General features: G+C 58.8%; 1 protein-coding gene across 3 annotated transcripts in view; it reads right to left on the bottom strand.

Moving 5' to 3' along the window:
- Positions 1–387: 387 nt before the first annotated feature.
- Positions 388–19,360, bottom strand: part of ARHGEF10L (Rho guanine nucleotide exchange factor 10 like) — a 141,543-nt gene continuing 122,570 nt past the window's right edge. For all 3 annotated transcript variants that reach the window (XM_075994489.1, XM_075994495.1, XM_075994499.1), the window contains 3 exons: positions 9,239–9,413; positions 2,450–2,572; positions 388–1,182 (listed from right to left, as the gene is read on the bottom strand). In XM_075994489.1, the coding sequence (XP_075850604.1) occupies positions 647–1,182; positions 2,450–2,572; positions 9,239–9,413 (834 nt within the window). In that variant the 3' untranslated portion in view covers positions 388–646. The remainder of the gene's footprint in view (positions 1,183–2,449; positions 2,573–9,238; positions 9,414–19,360) is intronic.

Genomic DNA, 19,360 nt, shown 5'->3' with positions numbered 1-19,360 from the left:
CTCCCGGGCAGCCCTGCCCGGTCCCGCCGCCGCTGAGTGGCCCCGGCCGCGACGGCCCCCCCTGCCCGCCAGCAGCTCTCTCTCCGCCTCCCCCCGCGTCTCAGAGAAACGAGGCCTCGCTCCAAGCACCGATGAGGCTCTCGCCATTTATTCCAGCATCTCCCAGAGCTCCAATATGTACAGACTGTATTTATACACATAGAATGTACACCATGTATATGTATTTATATATATTCACACGCGGCCCACACGCTCGCACGCGCACGCGCACGCACCTGCAGGCGGGCGCGCGCCTGCCTGGGAGCCCCGAGCGGCCGGGACAGGCGGTGCTGGGCTTGCCAGGCAGTTGTGAGGTTTTGTGTTTTTCGCTTTTAAAAAGAAGGCCATTTCCTTCCGGATGTGTCCTTCCTCTCCCCTAACCCTAAAACCCCTCCCCAAAACACTCTGGGGAAAAAAAAAAATATCTGTAAAAATAGGAGGTTTTCCTTCACCCTGCCAAAGTCGTTCTTGGAGAATCCAGGCCCGTGCGAGCGGCCCTGGCGGGCCCCTGGAACGCGAGTCTTCCCGCACCGGCTGGGGACCTCGGGGACAGCGCGACCCGCCGCGGCCAGGCCTGCAGCTGCGCCTGCGCCCCGGCGGGGCGGGGCTATAGCGTCAGGGGCGCCTGCCAGATGAGGAGGGTGCTGTCCGTCTCCCCGCACGGCGCCGGCCTCCCGCTGCCGCCCAGGCCGCCGAAGTTGCGGTAGCCTTGCCCGCCGGAGATGATGGCCACGGAGCAGATCTCCTTGCGGTGGGCGTCGCGGGCGCAGGGCCGGCTGCGCACCCAGACGTCGGGGTCGTCGGCCATCTCGTAGATGGAGCCGTCCTCCTCGCTGTGCTCCAGCGCCGAGCCGTCGGCGGGCGCGGGCTCGCGCATGGAGAGCAGCGGGCCGGGCAGGTGCGCCGTGGAGCGCAGGCGGTACTGCAGCAGGATGCCCTTCTTCCGGGTCAGCTCCCGGCCCACGTGGCTGTCGGGCGCGGGCACCGGCTCGGGAGCCTGCCCGTCCGGCTTGTCCTCCTCGGCCCGCGGCCCCTCAGCCTCCTCCTGGTCGCTCCGCAGGATGTCCGGGGCCAGGATGCTGGTCGCCACCGCCAGGAAGGCCACAGGCCCGCAGTGACCGTTGAGCGAGACCATGCCCTTCCCTACAGGAGACGGGCGAGGGAGAAGGGGCCCGAAGGCCCGGAGCATTCAGGGAGGCGCCCACACGTCTCTCCTGAGAACTTTCTGGGTGGGCTGTTTTCGGTGGCTGCAATCTTTGGGCACGTCCCCAAAGGCCACGGGTCTGGCTCTGCCATGCTCCAGGGCCACCTTTTTCTGGGGACTAGAACAGGGGCGAGCGACCTTACACACCACTCGGGGAACCCTGGTGTCACATTCCCTGAGAATTTCCTCTGTCTCTGAACCTTTGCCCACGCTGTTGCCTCTGCCTAGAAAGCCTTTCACGTCTACCTGAATCTGCAACTCTTCCGTGAGGTCCAGCTCAAGCTCCTCCTGCCAACTCCCTCCGGAATCTGCCCCTCTCGGCACCCCCCAACCCTGGAGCACCCCCACCACAGCACCGGCCACCGGACTACAGCGGCCCCTGGGAGGCCAAAGCTGTCTGCGGGCAGGGGCTCAGCTCGTTCAGCCTCGCGCCCAGGACCCGGTCTGGAGACGGGCCCCTCGGGAACACCCCTGGGGTGAACACGGTGCTGGTGTGATGAGCCACGACAATGGGAACGTGGGGATTTAGAAGCGACTCCTCCTAGGCAGAGGGGCTCAAGGCCTGGGCGGGGCTGGCCCTCCCCCAGGGCTGCACACTCCTCTCGCCCCACTCTCTGCTGGAAGTGACCACTGTGCCATCATCTCAGGACAGACAGACAGGGGCCCAGGGCTCCAGGTGTCCAAACATTGAGGTCCTCCCCCCTGGCCCTGCCCTTGCTCTCCTGGCCCTGGTGGCACAGCTCAGAGCAGAACGTCCTCTGATCCGTGCACACACGTTTGCACGCGCCAGGCCTGGCCCTTCTACAGCCCAGTGCATCTGTTGCTTCTGCTCTTGAGCGAACACTTCAATTCCACACTTCTACCTCTGGAGCCTGGACGTTTTGAAACTGCAGTGGGAGGAAGTAGAAGGGGCCAGTAGAGCCTCTGCCATTAGTCAGGTGTCTCAGCCAATCCTTAAGTCATGACTGTGCCCATTTGCCAGATTAGGAAACTGAGACTCAAAAAGAAGGCAAAGGACACTCTGGGACTAAAATGACTTAGTTCCACTGTGCCACCAGAGATGACAGGAAGCTGAAGACTGGACCCCAACCCCCGAGTCAGAAGACAGGGTCAACACCTGGGCACAATTTGCCCTCCCCGCCAAGCCCTGCTGGCCATCTGCAGCCAACCCCAGGGCCCCGCCAAGACCAGCTCCCGGAAGCTCACCTGTGATCTTGGGGATGCCCTCCAGCCGAGGCACAGGCAGCAGGACGATGACACCCTGGTCAGTGCCCACCCAGAGCAGACCCTGGCAGATCAGGAGGCTGGTGACACACAAGTGCTTCTGGCCTACAGAGAGAGAGGCCAGATGAGTAGCACCCTCCCTGGGGGACGGCAGTGGGCTCTGGGCGCCACAAGGTGAGGGCATGGCACAGTCTGGGTCCTCCTGTGAGACAGGCAAGAGCTGGATGGTGTTAATATCCTGGGGGGCTGACCTGGCTGGGGTCTGCCCTGGAGCCCCCAGCTCGGACTCCCCTCCCCAGCTGCAGTGTCCTCCTGTGCAAAGCGGGGCTGCCATGAGGACACGCTGGGGTAGCACCCAGGCCCGTGAGCTCAGCACACAGTGGCCGGCTTCTCTGGCACAACGGGTCCCATGCCAGGGCCACGACCAGCCAGCTGGGGAGTGGGGCGGGGGGAGCCTGGGAGGTGCAAGTTTCCAGTCGGTGCTGGTGGAGCAGATGCCAACACAGACGGGACGCACGGCCGGGGCCGGGGTAGGGGCCGAGGAGGGGTGTGACCTAGGGGGCCGCAGCCCCTCTGTGCAGCGCTGCTTCCAGCTCAGTTCACATGGGCACTTCTCTGGGCGAGGGCTCGGCACACCCCGCAGGCCCGGCCCGAGAGGGAAGCAGACGGCCGCCAGCGGGAATCAGCACGGTTTTGACATCAGTCCAGACCAGCTCCTCCCAGGCTATCCCTCGGCGCTGTCACTTCATTTTAGCAAGCATGGCAATGCCGGGGATGGCAGTGCCCCCCCACCCCCCGCTCCTCACAGAGGGACGCACAGTGTGGCCGCCCAGCACAGTGGCCAAGAAATGGCTCCAGAGCCAGGCGCTGGGTTCAAAGCCTGGCTCTGCCGCTTTCTAGCTACAGGACCTGGGGCCAGTCCTCTCTGTGCCACTGTCTCCTCACTTACAGAAGGGAGTGATGACAACACAGTCACGTGCCACGTGACGTGTTGGCCAACAACGAACTCCACATGCGATGTTGGTCCTGTAAGATTATAATGCCGTATTTTTCATGTCCCTTTTCTGTGTTCAATTGTTTACATGCACAACTACTTACTGTGATGTTCTAACTGCATTTCAGTACAGTGACAGGTTGAACAGACTTGTAGCCTAGGGACGGTAGCCCATCCCATCTAGGTTTATGCAAGTACACTCCGCGATGTTGGCATGACGACATCACCACCCAGCAATGCATCTCTCAGAGCGTACTCCCGCCCTTACGCGACACGTGACTGTCTTGCACAGCACTGGCCCGAGAGTTAAATGAGCCATCCCAGTGCCCACGCACAGAGAGTGCTACCTGCTGCCGTCACGTCTGCCGTACTGTTAATGAATCTGACCCACGGGGACAGGAGTGAGGGAGAGGTTGGGGGCCAGGACGGGAGGACAGTCTCATGAGGGCTGAGAGGTGCAGGGTGCAGGCTACTGGCTCAGGGACAGACTCCGTCCCTTGCCACACACAGGGTGGACAGCCCTGCCAAGCTCCCATGGGCTTCACCTGGCTCGGCCTTTCCAAAGGGCTGTCTCCTTCCAGCCCAAATCCTCTGCCCTCGGAGAGGGGTTTATTCTTCCCTCATAGGAAATTCATATTTATGCCACAGATCATGGCAGCTGCAATGCCAAGATCCATCTGGAATGATGTGTGCATTGCTATCAAGAGGATATTGAGGGGCCCGACCCCCAAGGAAAGGCTGCAGGTGACCCCAACACTACCGGTCCACGGACAGCACTGCAAGAAACACTGCGCTGGTGCCTCCAGAGCACTGGTGCAGCTGCTCCGATCCGACATAGCCCTGCAACAGCTGAGACGTCACATGGACGCTACCCCATCTTCCAGACGGGGATGTTAAGGCTCAAAGAGGCTCCCGGCTGGTGCATGCAGGGTGGGAGGCGAGCTGAGGTCTGCTGCCTTCTACAGCCCAGGGCATCTGTTGCCTCCGCTCTTGAGCATACACTGCAATTCCACACTCACAGGTGCACGTGCTCGAGCAGCCTCCCTCACCCTGAAAGGAAGGTGCCCCCTTGGGGTCCACACAGCACCGTCCAGCACAGGGTGCCACCCGTCACAGTGCATTTCCGTCCCAGACACCTACTGTGTGCCAGACTCCACACTGGGTGCTGGAGGCGTGGCTAGAACCATGCACACAGTGTCCCTGCCCTGAGGAGCAGGCACTCTAGAACTTTCTGCGATGATGGAATGCTCTCTACCGTGCCACCCAATTCAGGAGCCATCCGTCCTTGGCTACCAAGCACTTGAAATGCAGCTAGTAACTGTGGGACTGAATGTTTAATTTCCTTTCATCTCAATAAAGGCTAGTGTATGAGATGGCACAGGCCTGGAGAGGGGAAACCGGAAGCGAAAACAGAAACACAGACACAAATGCCAGGCAGAGGATTGCGATGGGGCTGCGGGGCAGAGAGAGGGAGGGGGGGACTCCCAGGTTTTCATGCGTCACTCTGCTTCCTGGAAGCATGGGAGGCAGGGGTGAGCCTGCAAAACCCGGATGGCAGGGAGGAGGCGGCCACACCAAGACCTGGCACCAGGCCAGGAGACAGCGCATGCAAAGGCCCTGTGACACGAATGAGCTTGGCCAGTCTGTGGACCAGATGGAAGCCAGCGCAGCTGCGGGACAGGAAGCAAACTCCAGGGGACCAGAGGAGAGGTCAGGAGAGGGGACGGGTCAGGGCAAGGACTGGGGTTTGTCATGCTGACTGCAGTGAAAAAGCTACCAGAAGGCCTAAGCAGGGGAGTGCTGCAGCCCGACCTCGGCGGAGCGTTTGAGTGGGAGAAGACCAGCCGGGCTCCTGCATTAGACATCTGAGGGAGCTATCAGGCAGGCAGTGCGGTATGAGTCCGGCAACGTGACGCAAACTCAAAAAGCCACATTCGTAGTGTCGAGTCAACGTGGCAGAGCAAACCACACTGGGAAGGCCCGCTGGTGACTCAGAGACCCGGCGGCAGGGGCAGTGCCGGGGGTGGGGGATGCGGGGGCTGGGACTATGTCCCACACCTGAATCCGGTCAGAAAGCAAAGGCTCAGCACGGAGGCTCAGGCCGTGAGCTCCCTTCTCTTCCAGGCACTGGCCGGGGGAAGTCACGACCTCGCTCTGCTCTTCGTTGTCTACCTTCGTTGTCTACCCAAACGGAAGCTTCCTGGGGACAGCAGCTCCTCCTAGTACGCCAGAGGTTGATTCCCAACTCCTGGCCGAGCACCTTGGCTCATGGCAGACACAAAAGCACCCGTGAGCGGATGAGCTGACGGATGGACAGACGGATGAAAGCAGAGAATCTGGACACGTCACTTTCTGTCATCCATCAGCGCCTTGCTCAGTTTTACGATTATTAGAAATACTGAATATATTCATAGATACAAAGACACACGGTTGAGCCCGGCTCTTAGCCCACGGTATACAATCAATAAAGGGAGGCTATTAGGGTAATGTTTATGATTATTAAACGGACCTGGACTCTAATGTCTTAAAATGGGCTCCATCAGAGCCGTAAACCCACAGCACGATGAAGCCACGAGAGGAACGGTGCTGCCTCTTTCATCCTACACGCCCCCTCCCCTTCCCGGCCCGGGGGTGCGAGGCCGGCAGGAGGCCGTTTCCCGACGCCCTGCCCCCTCCCGGCCCCCCCGACAGCCGAGGCAGGGGACCGAAGGAGAGCTCGCTGGAACTGAGAAATGGCTTCTTCTGCAGAGCTCACTCTGGGGCCCTTCCTCCTCCCGCTCCGCCTCGAGGAAAAGAGCAAGACACTTCACAAACAGTCCGAAAGAAAAAAAAATTCTAATGGTGAATAAATATTTTATCACAGAGACTTAATGCAGCAGTGTGCAACTCACCCGAGCCATCTATCTGGAGATATACAACTTTAAAAAGCTCAGGCTCTCGGAGAACATTTTATTAATGACCTGTCTAGTTAAAAGGAGGAGGGAGTTTAGGTTAAAAAATGCATTAATACCAGTCGGGGACTCGAGTGGAAGAAAGGGGTCAGGGGAAGGAAGCGTGATAAATTTTTAACACACCCTAAAAAAAAATCCGCATTTAGAGGAAGAACAAATTTATTACTAATTATGCAATTATTTCATTTGGTAGTGTGGGGGAAGAAAAAAATACTTAAAAGCCTTTATGAAATCTCTCTAATGAAGAATTTAAGAATCCGACTTTGTTGTCTCTCCGCAAAGACTCAACACGGGGCGGCTCTGAAGCCGCCCTGTCCTCGGCACGGGGCGCGGGGAGACTGAGGGTCCCAGGAGGGCCTGGCCTGGCAGGGCCTGGGCTCCCCAGTGTTGCCGATGGGGGGGGGGTCAGGCCTGGGGGAAGGAGGGAACGTTCGGGAAGCCCCACGCCCAGGAAGCTCAGCTGGCACCCAGACCGACGCAGGGTCCGGCCCCTCGAGGTCTGGCAGGCGGGAGGTCACTCTGTCCGCTCTGACGGGTGACGTGATCGGAGGGGCACTGCCCTGAGGGCGAATGTCACCACCACGGACTGAGACTGACTCGAGCCAGGGACTGCGGGCGCTGTGCTGGCGCCATCTCACGCGACGCCCACCCCTGCCCCGCCAGGCGGGGACGGAGGGTCGGAGGGTTCTCCGTTTGCTCCTGCTCGGACCCGGAAGGCGGCAGGGCGGGATTCCCGGAGGAATGCTGACTCCAGGCTCCGGTCTAGCCTACGCGCACGGCCAAGCTGACTCGCATCTCGGCCCTGTCATGTGGACGGAGACGCTGAGGCCCAGGAAGGGGAGGCGGCCGCCCCAGGCGGCACAGCGAGCGTGACAACGCTGTGGCCAGAGCCTGTGGCCTCCCCTGTCCTTTCACAGTGTGACCACGGGCCAATCACTGAACCTCCCGGGCCTCAGTTTACCTGGCCCTAAAGTCACCACCATCGTAATGAATGCCTTTCCTTCTTTAAAGGTTAACTGCAAAGAACGAGTGAGTCAGTGGGAGCGGAAACGTGAGGAACGTGCGGTGCAGGCAGCGTGCGCAGACGGGCGCTGCTCTGCCCACCGGCCTGGCTCACGCGTGACAGCCAGCCTCTCCCTCACTCCTCCACCCCTACGAGACGGAATTCCTAAGACTTTAAAAGGCCTGTAAGATTACCCATTTTTCGCTGTTCTATTAACTTGAAATAATTTCGCTGTCAGAGGAAATGTGGAGATATTTTTGTGATATGGAGAAACTTGCATATGGCTAAATACTAAGAAACACAACAAAAGTGGCAAAGAAGAAAGACAAGGAGAAAGAAAGAGAACAGAAGACACACAGACCAGACCCGTAACACCGAGCATCTACCCCAGCCCAGCGGAATGTTAGGGAAGGGCCCGCCCTGTAGGGTGCCCACTGCCCTGGGCGGGCCCTGTCCCAGCCCGGGTGCCATCCAGCCTCACGACAGCCCGAACCGGGGACCACTTCCCGTCTCGCAGAGGGGCGAGGCGCTCCGGGAGACGGACTTGCCGGAGGCTGCACGGGGGCCGGGTCAGGACTCAGGACAACTCTGCGTGCCCACGGGCAAGACACCTGGCCCTGCCGAACCAATGTTGGATTCTGCATCCGTAACACGGGGACAACTCCCACCTCACAGGCTGCGGGGACATGAGATCCTGTCCAGAAAGTGCTTGTGGCAGGTGGCAGTTACTACATGCTGTTGTCACCGCTGTTGGTCCTGTTGTCATCAACCACTACCCCTGTGTGACCCGTTCAGACTCATGGACAGTCGCAGCTGGCCGGGGGAAGCAGGAGCCAGGGTGATTTCTGGGTGCCTGAGCTGGAGTTGGCCTCTGGGGTGGGACAGAGGTCCCCAGGGCCCCCGAAGCGCTGGCTAGCGTGCCTGCCCTTGGTGCACACTCCTGAGACAGGAAGCTGGGCCCCGGCTCAGCATATGGCCACTGCTAGCCTCTGCCACTGCCATCTGCATCTGCCATCTCCCTCGCCCCCCCGCTGCTGAAGCCAGCCCTGCCCGGGGCGCTCAGACAGGACGGTGCTGCTACGTCCTCCCAGGCCAGCCACGGTCTACACGTCTGGGCAGCTGGGCCGAGGAGGGAGGCGAGGTGGGCTGATGCCTGCTGGCCCCGTGGGCTGCCCCAGAGCCAGCAGGGTGAGAATGGGCCCACGGCGGGTGTCGGGCAGCGGGAGGTAAGGGAGGCCTTGGGCAGGGCGGCGGCAGGAGGACCCGGCACGCCCTGCGCTCAGTCCTCCCCGCCCGGCCTCACGAACGGCTGTGCAGGAAACCCCAGCCCGAGCGGATGCCGTCCACACCCCCTGGCCAGCAAACCAAGAGGGAGATTGCCCTCTCCTTAGGAAAGCCTTCACGGAAAGAGACCCTTGGCTAGCCTTGCTTTCCTGTCCCCTCATTCTGAAAGGGATCTGGGTTTGGGGTCAGCCCGAGGGGTGGGACTGTGTAGACAGGCCTGGGATCCCGCCGGCTCGGCCCATTCTCAGCGCTGCCTGACTCGGGAGCGGCCACCGGGCTCGGAGCCCACGTCCTGAGAGCCCACGTCCTGAGAGCCCGGCTGCCGTGGCAGGGGGGCAGGGAGGCGTGACAGGAAGAGGGCTTTGGGCACGGGCCTGGGTGCGAATCCCGACCCCACGATTCCCAGGGAGTACCCCTTTTGGCACCCGGCTTTCAAGGCTGACCGAGGGCCGCCAAAAGGGTTAAGGGCTGGGCCGACCACTACCTGGCCGCGGAGGGGCTCCAGGAACCCAGCTCCCTCCCTCCCCGGGGCAGCCCACCTGGCAGGAGGAAGGTGGTCCTGGTGGCGATGTTGATCTCCTGCAGGTGCTCCAGGGTCTCGGTGTGGAAGAGGCGGATGGAGGAGCCGGAGGAGAAGGCCATCCAGACGCCGCTGCCCGCCTTCACCATGTGCGTCACGCTCACTGCCTCGTCCTGGTGCGCCTCGAAGCTTTGCTGTGGCACAGAGGTGGGGGTGGGGGTCGGGCCGGTCCAGGGCTGCCAGCCGAGCCCCTGGCGCCCCCGCGCCCCCCGCCCCCCCGGGTCAGGGTCAGCCGCTTGCACCTTCCTCGAGTGCACAAGCTAACCTGGCCTCTGAACCAGAACGTCCCAAAATTACTACGTGAAGCAGCAGCAAAGTCAACTAATTAGAATTCTAAGGAAAGTGCTGGGAGGATTAAAAGCAGAACAGGTGGAAAGTATTTTCTTCCGCAAAGTGGGATTTGGACGGGAGGGGGAAAGGCCTTTCAGGATAAACCGTTCCGTGCTATTTGATTTTTTTTCCCCTGGAAGCGTATGTATAATCTTGATCTTAAAACAAACAGCAAAACTCCTTATTTTTTTAAAAGAAGATACACCCACGGCTGGGGAAAGTCCCAGTTCCCTAACTCGGCATTCGAGGCCCCGGCTCTGCTCCCACTCCCGACTTTCCGTGAGGCTCCCTGAGCTCCAGGCCGATCCACGCGGGCGCCGGGTGAGTGCTCGGGGCACACCACGGAGCCACCCCCCTGCCCTCGCGATGACACGTCCGCAACACGCATCGCCCACCGTTGGCCTTCAACAGCTGAAGACCCCGCATCAGGGTGACCTCCCCATTCCATGAAGCTTGCCCCAACCCCCAGGGCCCGGCCACTTCCTTCTGAGTGCCATGCTCCGCTGTCTAGCCCGGGGACACCTACGCCACTCCGTGGCTCTCCTTAGCCACCCTCCACACTGGACTGTGAGCTCCAAGGACAGACAAGGGGCCTCGCCCTCCCGTAGCACCCCTGCTTGGAACAGGCCCAGGGCCCAGGAGAATTTGGTCAAAGAATGAATGGGCGGACACTGGAATTCCATCCACAGCACTGAGATGTCACTCCAATCGGGACTAACTCGAGCACACCAAACCAGAAACAAGCTGAACACACAGCCACCGGGGGCGACCCTGGCAAACCCACTCGTCAGACTGTCCCATGTCCCTCTAAAGTCAAGTTTACAGACTCCGTATGATGAACACAGAAAGATGTGAGTGCCATAGTAGGTGCAAAAAAGAAAAAGTTGCGTCCAAACCTAGGGGAAGTAAAGGGCCTGTGATTTTCCTCTTTTCTAGTTTTCTTGGTTTTCCATTTTTTCCTATAAATAACACGTCTTTGGTGGAAACCCAAGACTGCAGGAAGATTGGGTGGAACATTTATTTAGAATCAGATCTGCTATTCAATCTGATTTTTCTTGGCAGATTCACAGGCCAGGGCCTCAGTTTCCCCGTTTGTAAGTATAAGTTGTCATGAGGATTATAGGGACCTGGGTGAGGAGAGACTAGTAAGGTCTCATTCATTCAGCAGATGTTAAGTCCTTACTATGAGCCCAGCGAGGGTCTGAGTGCTGGGAATACAGAGAGAGACAAGAAGGCCACAGGGCTCACTCTCACGAAACAAATATTCCCAGTGCAGGAGACAATTAGAACAAATAAAGATGACTTCAAATAGTGAAAACCACCGCACAGAAAAAATATTGAGTGACATTAAGACTGGGCCAGGGAAAGTCTCTCCAGGAGGTGGCATGCAGTCAGAGAGATAAATAACATGAAGGAAACAGCCCTGGGACGGTTGGAAGGAGGGGGGGAGCACGCCAGGCAGGGGGCACAGCAAGTGCAAAGGCCCTGAGGCAGGAATGAGATGGAGACTGAGGACCGGCGCAGGGGAGCGTGCTGGTAAGACAGGCAGGAGAGGCGGGCAGGGCCAGACCACGCCAGGCTGCCCTGGAATCTGTGGTGAAGAGTCTGGATTTTGTTTACACGCCGGAGGGGCTTGAGCTGGCGAGTGAAACAATCTGTTTGACTTTGAACCAAGTTCCGTCTGACAATGAAGTGGTGGGAGGCTGGATTCCCGGTCTTGGCTGGAAGGCCCAGGGTGGATCTGGGAATGGGACTCCAGCCCTGGCCCCAGCCCCTGCTCCATCCTGGCTCGAATCAATAAGAAGTTTCCCACCGAGGTAAAGAAAAGCTTGGCGGGGGTGAGGGGCTCTCTGTGGGGAGCAAAGCCAATGAGCTTCGTGCTCGCGCCTGATCAGAATGCAGGGCCCAGGAGGGCAGGGCTGTGAGCTGTCCAAGAAAATTGCTTTTTCGGAGCCAGCCCCCGATGGCTGAGCTATGCGACACGAGGGAGGCTGTGGCGGAAGGAAGCCAAGGCACCCCTTAGGAGGGGCGGGGAAGGAGAGGAGGAGGAGAATCCCCAGCTCTCTGGCCTTTCACCCCGCGTCTGCGGCCACAGCCCTGGCAGTGCAGTTTTCGGTTCTCTCCTCCTAAGAGGAGCACTCCTTCGAGGAGCCCCGCAGGTGGTCTGTTGTTTTGCTGAACCAGCCTGCAGGAAGCAGCCAGGAGGAATGCCCTGGTTCAAACGGGAAGCCTCCCGAGAGGCCTTGCTGGGGAGAGCCAGCTGAGGGACCATCAACCCCAATCACAGATGACAACGCTGAGGCCGAGGGGGCTCCCCGCAGCGCCAACCGTGGGCAAGCAGATGGGCGAAGGCATGGCCGGCGGGATGGTGGGGAGACCAGGCATGCTTTGTCTGCAGACCCTTCCAAAACACAGCATGCCCTCTTCGCTCACGAATGTACGAACATGCACACACCAAGAGCGGCGGCTGCGCGCTCACACGCATGCGGTCAGCCTCCTCCTGCCCGACTCCCCAGGAAAGGGCAAAGCATTTCCTGCCTCCGAAAAAGCCAAACGTGCTGAAACCCAGAGGCTTGGGACCACGGAAAGCTGCACCTGATTCTGCAGCCAGCCAGCCCTGCATGCTGCTGTCAGAATCTAATTAAAAGAGAAGTCGGTAGTGGAAATCCGGGCTCATTTCTCCGGTGGCATAACAAGTCTGTCTCCAGGCCCGAAGGGCTTTGCAGAAGGCTTGTGCAAACCTGCCAATCCCAAAGGGGCAAGGCAGGAGGGGAAAGAGCAGGAATCTACAGCAGGAACAACAGAGCAGCTCCAGCCCTGGCCCCAGCCCCTCTGGGCTCCTGGGACACTGGGCCTATCCCCACGAACCCTCCTCACGCCAGGAGCCTGGAGTCCTGGCTGAGCCTTCTAGGCCACAGGACAGAGAGCAGGTGGAACCAGAAAGACACGCTGGCATCACAGGTCCCAGACTGGGCTGAGGGACCTCAGGGTGAGGGGGGCTGGCAGGGGGCCCAGCCCTCGCTGCCCACTGGGCTTGGTGGTGGCAGGCCACGCAGCTCACCTGGTTTTCCAAACACAGGGTATTCACTTACCCACAGAGGAGCTCGGCGTTCGTTGCTGGTGGAGGCTACTAGCCCATCCAGCTCTGTTCCCCTCTCAACCAGGCTGCGGTGAAATACTGCCCACCTGGTGCCCCCAGGCCATGGCTTACCCCCCATCCCAGGCCATGGCTTCCCATTTGTCACCTCTGGACCGGTCCCCTCATCCCTGGACAGTCTGGCAAGCCCAGGAGTGGGGTGACCTGCCTTAACTGCTAAGAGGCCTCTATCTATCACCCTGAGAAAGGCCACCTGCCCACCTGCCACGCGGGAGGCGCTCTCAGCCTCTGTGATCCAGGCACAGGTATTTACCAGGTGCTTACCCTGCGCCAGCCACTGCTCTGTTGGGATTACAGCCTAGACCGGCGTCTGCAAACAAGGCCCCTCGGGCTACGCCAGCCTGCGCCGGCTTCGGTAAATCTAGCTTTATAGGAACACGGTCATGCCCAGGAAGGAAAGAACCGTTCAAGTAGCTCGAGACCACAGCACTCTGACTATACATCCCCGGTCCTTGCTGAAGGGCAGGAAGATCTGCAAGGAAGTCCTGAGCCTGCCTGGCAGGCCGGGAGGCGGTGGGAGGGCACAGAGACTCTGAACCTGGGCGGTGTGACTGAGACACGCTGATGTCACTGGGAACCAGGGTGTTCGCAGAGAGCGGAGAGAGCCAAGTGTGGGATGAGAAAGGCGAGGGTGGAGCTCAGGATCTGGGATGTTAATTAGCAGTATCAGAGTGAACTTGAGGGTTTTCCCTGGCTCTGTTCTGTCCGCTGAAAGGGTCTGGAGGCCAGGAGACCCCGGGGGCAGTGCGAGCACATCTTGATTTTAAATCCCATCCCCAGTGAGAGGGAACGAGCTGGGGCACCCTGGAGAAATGGCTAGAACTTCTCGTAGTGCTGAAACGCAAGGAAGGGCTCAAGGAAGATGGGGAAGGGTTCAAAGGAACCAGGAACCAGCACGAAGGAGCCCCCATTGGCCAAATTTGAGACAATTTGAGCATCAGAAAATAATAATGATGGTCCTGATTACAGCACACTGAATTTTAATGAAAAGCCAGGAACTCATAGTGATAGTACAAGGGTGGGTAGGGTGGGGGGCGGGGAAAGCTGTCACCCATGACTACCAGTCAGTGCGGAAGAACAGCAGAGTTAGACAACGACCCACAGGGTCATCCTGGATGAAGGTTTGCTGAGGGACAGGACGTCCAGTCCCAAGAACCACCCACAGGTGACTGAGTAATTACAAACAGGATGGGAGACCCAGAAACTCCACCCTAATCCGGCCATCAGGCTGGGGCCCGGGGTCACAGTCCTTTCCCTCAGCAGCACCTGGCCACACGCGCACACCTCATCGGGAGGAAACAGCCAGGCATTCCAGATTGGTCTCAACAAAGTCAGTGTCATGAAGATAGAAACAGAAAAGCAGAGGGATTATTCCAGATTACAAGGAGACTAGGGAGACACGACACCCAGAGGAAGCGTGTGATCCTGGCTGAGGCTGGATCCTCTGCAGGCTGAAGGGAGCAGGTTGAAGGATATTTCAGGGACAACAGGGAAAACAGCATCTGGATGGTGCTGAGATGACACTGGTGCCCTGGCGTGTCACTCCCGGGTGTGACAGGCTGCCGCAGTTACACAGGAGAGATAAGACGTGCAAAGTATGTAGGGGTGAAGGGTAATGATGTCTGCAAATGACTCTTTAAAAACGGGGGTGTGTGTGTATCTATGTATGTGCATAACATGGGGGGAGATTACAGAAAATGTTAATAGTTGGCTAAATAGGTGAAAAACATCCATGTGTTTATTGTATTATTCTTTCACCTTTCCTCTTTGGAATTTTTCAAAATAAAAAGTTATAGGGGAAAAGCAAAGTTTTTTTTCAAAAAAAGAAAAATGAGAGCTGAAGGGGGCAGGGGCCAGGTCTGCCTCCCCCAGCTCCAGCTCCCGGCCCCTCTCTGCAGAGTGACTCGGCCTCCTCTCTCCTCCGTAAAAGGGGACAGAGAGAGTATGCCCATGGTGCTCACTGAGGACCCACGCAGGAGTGCTGGTCCACCATGAGTGCTCCATGCAAGCCGCCACGCTGGTCGGGGGAGCCGAAAGGAACCGGGTGTCCTGCCCCAGGGCCCCCTCCCTGCCACCTCCCGGCCGCCCCCAGCAGGCGCCCACACCATGGGTTTCAGGTGAGCGAAACTGTTCCAAATAGTGCTGACACAGCCCAACCTCCCGCCGTGCAATATTTATGTGCCTCCAGGTGACGCCTCTGTGCCTGGTTTCCATAAATTCCCAGGGTGAGCCGCTCAGCACTCAGAGTCATTAGAGCTGCGACAAGGCCAAGGAGCTGGGGGCTCGCTGGGCCCGGCCCCCCAGGCGCTGGGAGCTGCCGCGGAGATGGGAGGAGGCGGGCAGAGCTTCCACTTCCTGGCACCTACTGTGCGCCAGGCCTTCCCAGCACCACTGGGCGCTGTGCACGCAGAATCGCACCTTCACAGGGACTTTATGAAAGGTGACGGGACGAGCCCAGGAGGGCTGGATGCCTCCCCACCCACTCCAAGCTCACACACTGTCCTCCAGGGGCTCAGAGGAGACTACTGTGCCCACCAGAGCAGGGTGGGGGTGTGAAGGGGCTTGTGCCACCCACTCCCTGCCCGTCACCACTGACAAGCTGGCCCTGGGAGGCACGTCTGTGGGCCCGAGATCACCCACCAAGCACCTGCCAGCACCCACCAACTTTTCCTCCCTTTAATCCCCACAGCAGTCTGGAAGGTGGGCATCACCATGCCATCCTCATCCTCATCACGGGTAGGACACCGAAGCTTCAAGAAAACACCCATGCGGGGCCACCGTGCCAGCAAGGGCATGGGCTAGAAATCCAGACCCCAGGGTCACGCCTGCTCCGGGCTTTTGTGCCGGTGTGCAGACGGGCGGCCTTCGAAAGGCAATTAGCACAGCTTCTCCCCTCCCTTCCCTTATCTAGCTCTTGCTTATCAACACTTCACAGCCGAGGACGCAAACTGAGCGGCTAAGCATGTTTGCAAAGTTGCACTGCTTAAGAAAACGGGCAAGAGCCGGATTCAAACCCACAGTGACCAACTTGTCCCGGTTTGCTCAGGCCCTTCCAGGCTATAGCTCCGAAGTCCCAAACCCTGGGAAATTCCTCAGTCCTGGGCAAGCAAGGTGGCTGGTCACCCTAATGGGACTGCAGTGCCCACGCTCTGCCTCCAGGCCACGGATGGATGCCTTCCTGTGGGCTCCGTGTGACGCCTCAACGCTCCTGCCGTCAGGGTCGAGCCTGGCTGAGGCCAGGGGTCGTGTGCCAGGGGCAGGTCTGCGCTTCCTGATGTGTTTCCCAGGGAGGCTCATGGTACGGTGTCTACCTCCACCTCCTTCCAGCAAGAGAGATAGTGTCTCTGGGCCTCAATTTACCCATCTGTAAAGTGGGAGGGAGGTCATTCCTGTCTACCTGAGATATCACTGGATGCTGGACTCTCCTAGCTCAGGGCCATCGTGGGAGCCCAGGAGGGACAGAGGGATGGACCTCCCTGTCAGCTCCAAGATGGGTGGTCAGTCACACAGTCCTTTAAATCCATATTGAAATTGATTGTGCAAAATTTGGCGTCTTTGGTGCATTTTTCTAGAAAGATCAACATTTTTTGCCAACATCTCAAAAGGGTCTGTAAACCACTCTTGCTCCCCACCCCCAAAGTTAAAATGTCCTACACTAGGGCCTGCTTGTTACTAAGCACACAAGAAACTAGGCACAGACCTTGGGGTCAACCATCTCGTCACCCCAACAACCACCCACACCGAGACACACAGAAAGCACCACCACAGAGAGCCGTCCTGTCGCGGCCATGCCAACATTTTGCCTTCAGAAACTAAACTAACCTACAACCCATCAGTGCATCTGGCTATCCTGCAGAAAGAAGAATATAAAGAGCATCTCCAAGTGTGGGTGGGCTATTGACATCCTTCTTATTAGTCCTATTTAATCTCCTTTTGTTTTCTTCAATTATGAGAGTCAGCCTAGCGTTTCCTCTCCAGCGTTGATACTGAAGGAAGGAGGGCTGGGCTGCTGGCCACCTGGGGCTACATACGGCCGCCCGGGGCCACCAGGCACCTCTGCTGTGAGTCTTGCAGCTGCCCCAGCCTTGCCCTGTACAAGCAAGTGCCAGGGCTGAGCCAGGGACTGGCTGGTGCCTGTCCCTGCCCCAGCTACCACAGGGACCCAGCAAAGAACAAAGGACGGGGTCAGGCATCTTCCAGCACCGCATGGAATCCCTGCAACCCCCATGAGGAAGGAGGCACCCCTGAGTTTCCGATCAGAGAGGTCGTGGAGGCCTGGCAGGGGAGTGACCTGGGCTAAGCTTGGGTCTGCCTGGCTCGTGGGCTTCGTGGCCCTCACCGTGGCCTGAGACAGACAGACGCGCTGTCTGGTTATCTGTGTGCCGCTTGCAGGAGGCAGTAAAGGCACAGGCTTGGGGCCAGACCCTGCTACTTCCTGCCTCAGTTTCTTCAACTCTAAAATGAGGGTAATGATAGTAACTACTCCATAGGGCTGTCATACACACTGCACAAGTTACCACAGCAGAGAGCCTGGAACAGCCTCCGGGACCAGCCAGTCTCAGTAGGGGCTAACTTGCTCTTGGTGGCTGGCGTTGGTGGCAGTAGCGTTGTCCTGGAGACAGACAGGACAAGAGAGAGGAACTGAGCACACAAACCAGTCACCCTGGGAGAGAGAGGCATGAATGCTGGAAGAGAGGAAAAGAAGGCAAGGGAGACAGACTGAGAGACAGACAGACAGACAGAGGGCAGACAGACAGACAGACAGAGGGCAGACATGTGTGAAAGAGACGGCATGGACGAGAGCGCAAGTGGGGTGGTTTCTCTCAATACATTTAACATCCAGAAAGCAAAACATGGAGATAAAATAAGGCTCGCAGTCGAGCCCCTGGACACAGGAGTCTGGTGACTCCCCACTCGTGCTGGACACGGGGACCCTGCGCCCCGCTGATGGCAGGCGTGGCCCGTGCACGGCCCTCCTGGGCCTCACAGGCTCACTCAGCAAATGTCCCGGAGCACCGTGCCTGCCACGCCCGGGGACACAGTGCGGCCGGATGCTCGGAGGCCTGCGTGTGACCTGAAGAGGAGGGGCAGTGGGGGTGGGGGTGGGGCAAGGGATAAGGGAGCCCCTAGGGGAAGCAGAAAGCTGGGGCACAGCCAGGCTCCGTGGAGACCAGGGCAGGAAGCCGAGTGACAGGAAGATTCTGCTTAATAAGAACACAGGCCGGGGCCTGGCCAGAGCCTGCAGGGGCCTGGGACCCGTCAAGGCTGGAGAAGGGGACCTCAAGGGAACAGAGACCGGGGGCCTTGACCGTGGGCCGCAGCAGCCTGGACGGTTCTGACTCAGAGTCAGGCGTGATGGGAGCTTTGTTCTAGAAAGATCCTCCAGAAGCCAAACCTCCACAGGAGGCCCAGAAAGTGTCCCCAGGTGCCCACTGGGGCCGCTGGGCTTTGCTTTGAGCTCTGCCTGGGGAATCCCGAGGAGCCTTCAGGCCCTGCGTGTGTGACCTGGAACAGTGGAATCTAGGACCTCACCTGGCCCCCCGCAGCCCTCACACCTGCACTCAGCATTTGCTCGGCACCCCCTGTACACACCAGAGGGGCCGTCAGTGACACCTTGAGGCCCAGACTCCAGGTTCCCTTGGTGACAGCGGGGGTGGGGCAGGAAGGATGGCTCGGCCCAGTCTCCAGCTTGGCGTGTGAGAACTGCAGGGAAGGGCCGTTCTGTTTCCACACGAAAATCCACACCCAAGGCTGCTAGGCCGCAGCCGCTGTGTGCAAGGGCAGAACCGGTGTGACCACGACAAAGCTGAAAGCAGGTCAGAACCGATGGGGCTGGGGACGGACCAGGGGAACGGGGAGGGGAGGGGAGGACTGGGGTTTCCAGGCCTGATCCGGACCCCCAGCTCCCAACTGCCCAACTGGACACTCTCCAAAGGCCTCGAGCTGCCGTCAAGGACTTACATGATACAGTCATGCATTGCTTAATGGCAGGATAATGTCGTTCTGAGAAATTCGTCATCGTAAAAACATCATAAAGTGCATTATACGACCTACATGGCGTAGCCCACCACACCTGGGCTGTATGGTGTATGGCCTATTGCTCCCAGGCTGGCACCCGTACAGAAGCTACTGCACTGAGTACTGTAGGCAGCTGGAACACAACAGTGTTTATCTAAACACAGAAAAGGTACCGCAAAAATACAGTATTATTATATAATTGTAAGGGGCCACCTCTTATATATGGTCTGTTGTTGGCCGAAATGTCATTGTGTAGTGCATGACTATTAATATCATTGACTGACATCCCCCCTTCTCTTGCATGTGCACACATGTGCACAGGTGGCTGCTCACATTGTTCAGGACACCCCTCCCACCTGCCAACTTTGCTGAAGCCACTCTGGGAAGCCCGGCCCACCCTGGCCCACTCTCACTCCTCTCCTGGGCTCCTTCCGAGCTCTTTGGGGTCAGTGGCAGGTGTGTCTGCCCCACAGCTGGGCACGTGCACCCTCTCCTGTGGGTGAGGCTCTCTCTTGGGGACCTGCTACCTGTGCTAGGAGGCTCCCCTCTCTCCCCAGGTACTCAGGGCAGCCAGCA

Source organism: Microcebus murinus, chromosome 2 (assembly GCF_040939455.1).
Source record: "Microcebus murinus isolate Inina chromosome 2, M.murinus_Inina_mat1.0, whole genome shotgun sequence".
In the NCBI taxonomy this organism is placed as follows: domain Eukaryota; kingdom Metazoa; phylum Chordata; class Mammalia; order Primates; family Cheirogaleidae; genus Microcebus; species Microcebus murinus.
Note: the sequence above shows the minus strand (reverse complement) of the source record. Positions and strands in the feature narration are given on the sequence as shown.